Below are 10,198 nucleotides of genomic sequence, written 5' to 3'. Positions count from 1 at the left end.
GCTTATTCAATCCCGCGAAGTGGCCCCTAAAGGCTAGCTAGGCGCCTCAGAGAAATGTATTTCATCGGTCGACATGTTCTTTTAATTTGTTCTAAAATATATATCATACGTCTATAATTAGAAATGACTTGATTTTAATATTCTTCTTTTGCCTTTTATGAAATGATTTATAACGATAAAGTATCTAAAAATAAAATAAAAAATCTTTCTTTTATAAATTTTATGTAAAGTCAAACAATATCACACAAACTGAGACGGATTGAGAACCTTATGCTTAATATATACTTCCTTTGTTTCAATCTATTTGTCTTACTTTCTTTTTAAGTTTGTTTCAAAAAGAGTATCTTTTTTTGAATTGACAATTTTTTAATTTTAACTTTTCACATGATATATTTAAGATTACAAGATTAAAGGAAACTTCATTATATTCTATGTATTTTTAATTTTAAAATTACAAGATTCAAAATTTTCTTTTTTTTTCTTAAACTTCATGCCGAGATAAATCAGACAAACAAAATAAAACGGAAGATGTATATAATAATGCTAAATATGATGAGTCGGCAGCCGACTTGCAAGTCCCCATAATTTTGCACCATCTGTTTCAGGTGATGTGATCCATTATGGGCGCCTACAAACTCGTTTGCAATCCAATAATACCCTACTGCATTTGACTCTACTTAAGATATTTTAGCCATCAATTTCACAAGACTGTCCTTTCATCTTTCTCAAAAGGACCACTCATCAAAGAGTTTAATATTTCTGGTTCGAGTCGTAAAATCAGCCTCTTATAATTGTATCAAGATGTAACAATTGACATTAGTTTGGCCTTTCCCTGAATAATGCGTGAACGCAAGAAATTTTATGCATCGAAAAATTGTTTTATATAATTAGTAAAAATTGAGCTACACGGATGAATAAATTGTTAAGGAGAGCCTCGTATAAGACATGAGTTTGAATCGTCAAACCGCACTAATAGTTGTATTAAGATAAACGGTTTATATCATATTATCTTGATATTAATTAGAGTCGATAACCTTTCATAAAAGCGAGATATTACACGCATCTAACTCTTCGAATAAAGCATGATATGGTAATGAGAAAATAGAGTAAAAATAACAACCCTTTATGTGAGGAGATTCTGTTCCCACCTTCACTTATACTCAATTTCCTTTTATTTCTTGATTCTTTGCACTTCTTTAAATTTATCATCATCTCAATTCTCTTGTCAAAATTCCTGTTCTTTTTTCTTTCTTCTCTTTGTTCAAAATACCTTTTTTTTTGCATCAATAAGTCACTTGAATTTCCAAGATTCTGCTTACCCATCAACCAAATTCATCATCCTTTTCAATAAAAATATTTCTTCTATTGAAAAGATTGAAACTTTCCACTCTGAGAACAAATTGAGTCAAAAATCCTATCTTTTTTCCCCCTCACTTTGTTCAAAATACCTTTTTTTTTTCAACAATAAGTCACTTGTATTTCCAAGATTCTTCTTACCCATCACTCAAAATTCATTTTTTTTCATAAAAAAATCTTTCTTTTAGTGAAAAGATTGAATCTTTTTCTTGTAAGAATATTGACAAACATGTTGAAACTTGGGTTTTTAGTAGTATTAGCTTTTATGGGGTATTGGATTGATCATAATATATGTGTTGAAGGCTTTGGAGTCAATTGGGGAACAATGGCAACACACATGTTGGAGCCTAAAATAGTAGTGCAAATGTTGAAGGACAATGGTATTAATAAAGTGAAGTTGTTTGATGCAGATAAATCCACCATGAATGCCCTTGCAGGTACTAGTCTACTACAAGTTTGTCAACGAGTTCGATAAAATCCAATAGCTTTATTTAATTCAGAATCTATAAACTCAAAATTTTGGCTCCGCCACTCTCTGTAGGTACTGATATTGAAGTTATGGTTGCAATTCCCAATGATCAACTTCTTACTATGACTGATTATGATCGAGCTAAAGATTGGGTCAGACGCAATGTCACTCGTTACAATTTCAAAAATGGCGTCAACATCAAGTAAAGATTACATCTTTTTTCCTCCTTTCGTTTCCCATTCTTGTGTGCTAGAGTCAGTTTGCGTAGTTTTCACTATTCTATCGGATATCTGCTATCTCCCCTTTCTCTTTTTCTTTTTTTTTTGTCTCCGAAGTAGCTTGCCTGCATAATCGACTATTAACTTCATTAACTACTAGGCTACACCGATAAATAACATTTACCATTCATTTTTACTTACATGATTGCAATTATATATCCTTCAAGTCAAATTATTTCATCTTTTGAGCTTGGAGTCCTGTTATTAATGCTATGTTTATGAACTATCTAGTTGTTGAGTGATTTATTTTGATATTGTAACTTTGTTCTTGTTCTACGCTTCTTTCATGTGATCTATGCTGACAGAGTGACAGTTTATTTAGATTCATTGATTCAGAATGAATGTGATCTTATTACTTCTTTTTCACTCTCCATGTGCTGTGTTCCAGCTTGCTTAGTGTTCAAAAAGTAAATGCAAGACATTTGGATCTGTGCATAGAGTTGGAGTCTTTTTTTTTATTTGGTCCAGCACTTTATGAGTCCAATTTGCCTTAAATGTCGTGTCTTCAGTTTAAACCCCACTCGTGGAATTACATTGGGTATGTTATTGTTGTTGTGTCGTTAGTTAAGAAAATGTATTAAAGAAGCACAGTCATTATTTGCAAGTTGAAGTATGGCCATCACTATTTGCATATACTGAACTTCCATATTCGAAATACTTGCATATGCTGATTCGAGTGAAATTATAGTTTTCGTTCAACTTATTTTAAGTGAAATTCATGTCCAAATACTCGATTTTTCAACTTCAACCAAATATTGTCCGAACGCCTTTCTGAGTCTCGTGCATTTTACTCTGTCTGCAGATATGTTGCAGTTGGTAATGAGCCTTTTTTGACAGCTTACAACAACTCCTTTCTGAACTTAACCTTCCCAGCTCTACGAAACATCCAAAATGCACTAAACGAAGCCGGAGTTGGAGACTCCATAAAAGCAACTGTACCTCTAAATGCTGATGTCTATTTCTCACCAGAGTCTAATCCTGTACCTTCTGCTGGTAGATTCCGAACCGATATTGCTGAACTAATGACACAGATTGTTGAATTCATGAGCAAGAATCAAGCACCCTTTACAGTAAACATTTACCCTTTTCTAAGCCTTTATGCCAATGAACATTTCCCAATAGACTTTGCTTTCTTTGATGGTACTCCCAGCCCTGTTCTCGATAACGGGGTTGAGTACACCAATGTATTCGACGCCAACTTTGATACCCTGTACTCAGCCTTAAAAGCAGTTGGTTATGGGAACATGGCTATCCTAGTTGGAGAAGTCGGTTGGCCTACGGATGGGGACAAGAATGCTAACTTAAACAACGCTTATCGGTTCTACAAAGGACTATTCGCAAAACTTGCATCCAACAGAGGTAGGTTATTTCTCTCAATATTTTAGAGGCGTGATACATAAATAAACACTCAAACTTGGCCTCAGCTGGCAAGTAAGCACACCTCAACTTGGTATCAACTGACAACTAAACACTCCAACTCGTCCCCACTGTGTCTCGTGGATACTCAAAGCTAACATGACACATAAATTTTGAACGTGTCTAGATGATTATTTTATAAGTTGGAGTGTTCAACTGACACAATGGAGACGAGTTGAGGTGTCTAGATGTGCATACTCAAAGTGGGAGTGTTTACTTGCCAACCATGGCCAAGTTTGAGCGTATGCTTATGTATTATACCTATTTTATACTCTTTTTACTTAGTGGATTGCTCATCCACGTTAAATTATTGTGTCTGTTTTGTCGTCTGATTTTTCGTCTTTCATGACATCTGATTATTTTGATCTTAACAGGAACACCCCTTAGGCCAGGATACATTGAAGTATACTTATTTGGTCTCATTGATGAGGATGCTAAAAGCATTGCTCCAGGTAATTTCGAGCGCCACTGGGGAATTTTTCGATACGATGGACAATCAAAGTTTCCTATGGACATTTCAGGACAAGGACAAGATAAACATCTTGTTGCTGCTAAAAATGTGCAATATCTACCCAACAGATGGTGTATGTTAAATCCAAATGCTACAGATTTGAGCAAACTTGCTAACAATATTGACTATGCTTGTACATTTTCAGATTGTACATCATTAGGATATGGTTCTTCTTGCAATAATTTGGATGCTATTGGAAATGCATCATATGCATTTAATATGTTTTATCAAGTTCAAAATCAATTGGATTTGAGTTGTGATTTTGAAGGACTTGCAATGGTGACTAACAGGAATTTGTCTCAAGGGACTTGTAATTTTATAATTCAGACAGGTAAATATTCTATTTCTCACAAGGTTTTGCCAGGGATTGTTGTATTATTAAGTGGCTTCATATTTCTTTTATTGTAGATATATGTGTGTATAGAATATAGATAAGTTTACAAATGTGTTGTTTTTGATACATTTATTTGAGGGATTGTATTTAGAGACTATTATTGAGTATTACACACTTCAATAAAAGTTCACAATTTGTGTTTTTTGTTCCATTTCTCAAATTTTCGACTTTATTATTCGTAAAGGTGGAATTTTGCTCTTCGTTGTGCTATCCAGACAAAAAAGGTCTTCTTCAATGTTACCTAAGGGTTCAAAATACTCCTCTACCTTGAGAGTATTAGGAAAAACACGCGGCCATATTTTTCACCTTTTATCGTGATAATGTAATGTAGGGAAAATTTTACAAATCTTGTGAAAGTAAAAGAAGGACGAATTTATAATTGTAACATTTCATATGACAAGCTATTTTTGTTGTGATAATGTAATATAGGGAAAATTTTAAAAGTTTTGTTAAACTAAGAGAAGGATGAATTTGTAATTAGTGTACAATCTAATCATTTCCCTACATTAGTTAAAATTCAAATGCAAAAGATTAAAAAGTTTGAAATTCACGGTAAATAACATTGATTAAATTAGCATTGATATAATAAGAATATTTTGTCTATTAAGAAGGATTCCCTGGATACATAAAATAAAGATCAAACATGTCACTATTGAAATACATTATTTGTTGTTTACACAAAACCAAATAATCTAACAAGAATTACAAATCAAATTAAAATATAGTCTATGATTCTTTAAATCAAAATTGATAACAAATGATTTAAAATATTAATAAATAAAATATATATAGTAACCTTTTTTTTTACTCAAACAATAATAGATCATAAATTTGTTAGCGTCAATAGATTTTTATACTACAGTATATAAAAACGATGTCGTTATTCTTATATTTCCGAAATTTTCTTCCCTCCTCTTCTTCCTTGGCCTCTGCAAAACCCTAGATCGTAATTCAATTTCCGACAACAATGGCGATCGCCAGAACCGGAGTTTTCGTCGATGATTACTTGGAATGTATGTTTAATTTTTGGAAATAATCTTTTTTCTTTTCGATTTAATTTTGCTTTTTTTACCTTGTGAAGTTTGGAATTTGAATTTTAATGTTAACGGGTTGATTTTTGCATCATTAGATTCGAGCACTTTGCCTGCTGAGCTTCAGAGGCTTCTTAACACCATTAGAGAGCTCGATGAGCGTTCACAAGGTATTTGTTTTGTTATAGCTACTTTGATTTGTTGCATTTGAGTTGAGGTTCTTTCGGAAACAGCCTCTCTACCTCCACGAGGTAACGGTAAGGTCTGCATATACACTCTTTCCACCCGAGACCTGACAATTGGGATTACACTGAGTATGTTTGTATTTGCCTTTTCAATTACCTGATAATATAAAGCTGTTAATGTATAAGATAAACCAAAACAGCGGAATACGCTCATTGTCTCAATTTGTTTAGCGAAGTTTGACTGAAATGGAGTTTAATGCAGAAGGAAAAAAAATGATAGCTTATAATATGCATAAAATGCTAAAAAGTATCCTTTTGTAGGAAACTTTATTTTTTCGTTTTGTTTGTTTCTGTGAGGCTTACAACAAGTCATGTTAGTTCCTATAAGAGCATCTCAAGGAAGGGTAAAATGGGATTGTAAGAATTACTCCCGTTGTTCACTTTTACTTGTCCAACAATGGACTTTGCACACCACTTCGGGAATAATAAATGAAGTGCATAGTTTAATGGACTTGAGAAATGATTTGGAATGAGTAGTTAATGTTAAGGATAAAACAAGAAAAAGAAATTATCTTTCTCTTGTTATGCTAAAGTGGACATGTTAAGTGAATTTATATTTAGTATAGTGGACAAGTAAAAGTGAATGGAGGGATTAAAATTAGAATGTGTTGGTTTTTTGGGACAGGAAAAACAAAGAAAGAATCTTTTTATGATTTCTTAGTTGCAGTTTTGTTTTTTTTGAAGTTTCTAAGTTTAGTAGTGTAATGGGTATACAATCTGTAACATGAAACGTAAAATGAAGGAATAATAAATCAGACTAGGCAGCAGACCAATTACTGCCTAGGATTAGCGTCTCAGAGTCAGGGATCAAGGAAATACAATTATGATGATGATGAGGCTTTTGAGAAGTTGAGGAAGGAGATTGAAGGAAACCAGGACAATGCCTTAAGCCTTTGCACTGAAAAGGTTTTACTTGCTCGACAAGCTCATGATATTGTAAGCTTCTTATCTTATTCAGCTTCTCACTGATCTGTTTAATTCTTCAAAGTTTTCTTGTCCCTGTTTCTTGGATCTAGCGCTTTTACTGCACTTCATAGTGATTCTGTAACTATTGTGTTCATCTTTTTGCTTTTCTATGATGAATGCTCTTGAACTTCTGCTAACAAGCACCAAACAAGCATTATAGGGAACTTTTCTCCTTTAGTTTTGTTCTTGCTACTTGGCATGTTCAAGTCTATCTTTATTTTGTAGACGTATAAAAAAAAGTTTTGTAATGGTTTAGTTGAAGGTTAGGACTTCTGTAGCATTTTAGTTTTTCTGTAGCAGAAAAACTAAATGATAACCCCTTGCTGTCTCAGTATCTTGTCATTGTGAAATTTATTATGATTGTATTGGCATTTGTTTCAGTTTTCATTGCTTAACTTAATAGTTGAATAATTTGATCATCCTTTTAACCAAAATTCTTTCTTTTGGATGGTAAGACTGTTCATAACCTCTTCTGGTTTCTTATTTCAGATAGATAGCCACATCAAGCGCTTAGATGAAGATCTTACCAACTTCGCTGAAGATCTTAAGCAAGGTGCACTAAATGTTCTGGACTCTTAACGTGTGCTCCAATATTCTTGGGAAGTAATCGATGGGTTTCATCAAAATTTGACGTATCTCTGAAGCTTTACTTTAACAAAGCACTCTTCATAAAGAAAACTTTTGCTCTAATAATGCACTCTTCATTAGAGCAAAGCTTCGAAGACACATCAAAATTTGCTCTGTGGGTGGGGTTTATTAAAATTTGATGCATCGAAGCTTTGCTGTATTAAAGAAGTTTTCATTGGAGAAAAAGGTTCTCTTTTTATGCCTCAAACAGCACCATGGATTTACCTTCCTTTCTCTTAAACATAGTAAATGTAATGTTTTGTATAATAACTGATAACCCCTTTGAATTTTGATTTCCTAGCAATACAAGGTTCATTCCCTCTTGTTTTAACAGTTGAATGTGAGGCTCAACGTCTCTTTCTTTTTCTCTTTAGTTTTTCTTTTGACTTTTGGTCTTTTGCAGAGGGAAAGCTACCTGCAGATGAACCTCCTATCCTTCCTCCATTACCTTTGGTCCTTAAGACTGAGAAGCGCAAAGCACCGTATGTAACACCTCAATCAAAGAAGTTTGAGTACAGAGACTGGGATTGGGACCGAGAACGTGACAGAGATTATGATCTTATGCCTCCTCCTGGCAGTCATAAGAAGGATTTTGCTTCTCCTGTTGATGTTGATCAACCCATTGATCCAAATGAACCCACCTACTGTGTGTGCCATCAGGTCTCAATTTGCTTTTATGTGCTAAATTAGCTGATGTATGATTATATATCTACAATTATCATTCGCTGTATTATTACAGACAAATGTTTGGCTCACTTTTGACTTGTTGATTGTTCAGGTATCCTTTGGAGATATGATTGCCTGCGACAATGAAAATGTAGGTTCCCTTTTGTGCAATGGTTATTGTGTGTGACCTTTTGATGGGAAAGTTTCACTTTTCTTCCCTAAAGAAGATTTATGTAATGACAATTAAGAGATTTTTTTCATGGCAAGTGAGAAAAATCTTACACCTCAGGATTTATTCATATTTTGGCTTTTACAAATTTCGTCATGAACAAGTTTAGGTCAGCATCAATGTCATGTTTACCCAAAACCTAGTCTGCTGTAACCTGGAGCATTCCCCTGTAAACATGCTTCAAAAGGCCTTTTCATGAGTGTGGTTAATGCGCTATAAGTATAGGTTTCATAGACCTGCATTATATAGAAAGTTATTACATAGTATACAATTTGCAAAACCTTACATTTGAAGTAGATCCCTGTTTAATCTGCTTATAGGAGACGTCTGTTGATTAGCAAATTCATAAATTCAACAATGGTTGTGATAAATGCTATGTGTGTTCATGTTATTGTATGACTTCTTCTTGCTATAACTATAACACTTACTTTTGCATTTACAACATCTGAGTTTGATTTTTGTCAACAGTGCCAAGGAGGTGAATGGTTTCACTATACATGTGTTGGACTCACACCAGAGACAAGATTCAAAGGGAAGTGGTACTGTCCAACATGCAGACAATTACCACATTGAGTACAAGTATGTCCGCCTTTTATTTGTGCTGCTATTCCTTCCGCATCAATTTTTGAAGGGATCTTTCGTGTGTTATGCTCCCCCAATGTCTGTTTCGATAAAGAAATGTATGTACCTATTCGGTTGATGGTGAAAAAGGGTAGTCGGAGAAATGTGTTGTCTGTTTGCACCAAAAATGTATCTCATGATCCCTGTTTTGCATTTACAGGATGAAACTGTTTTGTATATGTATAAGTATCTATCAGAGGGATCAAATTTTCTTGACTCTGCATAATGAACTCCAAAGGTTGTTATGTGTATGTGAATGCCTTTTCATTAGCATTTTTACTAGTGTTACTTTTATGTTACTTGGACTCTCCAATAATGTTATCGCACTTGTGTCAGATCCTCCAAGAATGCACTTACTTTTGGAGGATCCGACACACACCTAGTTGAAATTTAACATCTGCCATTGCCTGGAAGTCATTTCAAATTAGATGTGGAAATTTCAATGGAAAAAAGGACCACCTCCATTATCAATTCAATTGATTTCCAGTACCTTATGTAAGACAAATGATAATATTCGAACGTGTAATATAAGTGTTGTAATTGTAGAACAGAATGTCCTTTGCCTTTATTTTGACTTTTTCGAGAAGAACTTAAGTAGTTAAGTTTATAAAGGTGAACAATATGAAACAAGTCATTTGAAAGGTCGACCAACTATCTTATAGGCATTCCGGTGATAAAACCGATGACTACATGACTATTATATATATCAAGCCATGAGCAATATCAAAGCCAACCCGCCATCTATAAGTTGATTCATCTAGAAAAGGCCCAAATACATAGACGGCTCCTTGAAAAGGCCTGATTAATAAGGTTGGAGTGTTCGAAAGGTACATATTTAATTGATGTGTCTGAATGGTTGTAAACTCAATTAAGTATTACTTATATATCAACTTGAGGTCTTTGTAGGAATCCATTAATTTCAAATCTTAGAATCTATTGGTCGTCAACATAATAGAAAACCCCACTATATATAAGTATATGTATATGGACTAAACAAGTGGGGGGTTGGCTTCAACTTTGGAGTACCAAATACTGGTCCCCCTGTAAAAAAAATGGTGGCCAATTTTTCAAATTGAATGCTCCATTGATTCATGAAGAAGCAAAATTAATAGAAAATTAACACGAGTTCTTTTTTAAAAAAAGAAGTTGTGACCACAATTTGCTATCTCCTTCTCATAGGTCCCAAAGCATTTGTGTATATTTTATTGTGAAAAATTGTGTTCTGTTTTGCTATTTGATCACCACTTGGCGTGGGGGCTAAAATTGGAGTATGTCCTACGCTTTCTCTACTTGTATATGCCTTAATTTTTTATCTGGTGTTCGATTTTTATAGTAGGATTTGATTAATGGTCGAGAAATTTCATGTCAAGGATATAATTTAACAAAAGT

The 10,198-nt window shown here is 33.8% G+C and overlaps 2 protein-coding genes across 2 annotated transcripts; both read left to right on the top strand.

Annotated features, from left to right (window-relative positions):
• The first annotated feature begins 1,074 nt into the window (after positions 1-1,074).
• On the top strand, positions 1,075-4,572 carry LOC102587020 (glucan endo-1,3-beta-glucosidase 8-like). Its single transcript, XM_006362197.2, has 4 exons — positions 1,075-1,793; positions 1,898-2,027; positions 2,906-3,462; positions 3,894-4,572. Exons 1-4 carry the CDS (start codon positions 1,586-1,588, stop codon positions 4,436-4,438), a joined length of 1,440 nt encoding a protein of 479 aa, XP_006362259.1. The 5' UTR covers positions 1,075-1,585; the 3' UTR covers positions 4,439-4,572.
• A 715-nt stretch (positions 4,573-5,287) lies between these two features.
• Positions 5,288-9,082, top strand: LOC102586676 (PHD finger protein ING2). Its single transcript, XM_006362196.2, has 7 exons — positions 5,288-5,437; positions 5,554-5,625; positions 6,443-6,636; positions 7,156-7,219; positions 7,697-7,953; positions 8,072-8,110; positions 8,657-9,082. Exons 1-7 carry the CDS (start codon positions 5,392-5,394, stop codon positions 8,759-8,761), a joined length of 777 nt encoding a protein of 258 aa, XP_006362258.1. The 5' UTR covers positions 5,288-5,391; the 3' UTR covers positions 8,762-9,082.
• The last annotated feature ends 1,116 nt before the right edge of the window (positions 9,083-10,198 follow it).

The sequence above is a fragment of the Solanum tuberosum genome, unplaced genomic scaffold (assembly GCF_000226075.1).
Source record: "Solanum tuberosum cultivar DM 1-3 516 R44 unplaced genomic scaffold, SolTub_3.0 scf00379, whole genome shotgun sequence".
Taxonomy (NCBI): Eukaryota; Viridiplantae; Streptophyta; class Magnoliopsida; order Solanales; family Solanaceae; genus Solanum; species Solanum tuberosum.
Note: the sequence above shows the minus strand (reverse complement) of the source record. Positions and strands in the feature narration are given on the sequence as shown.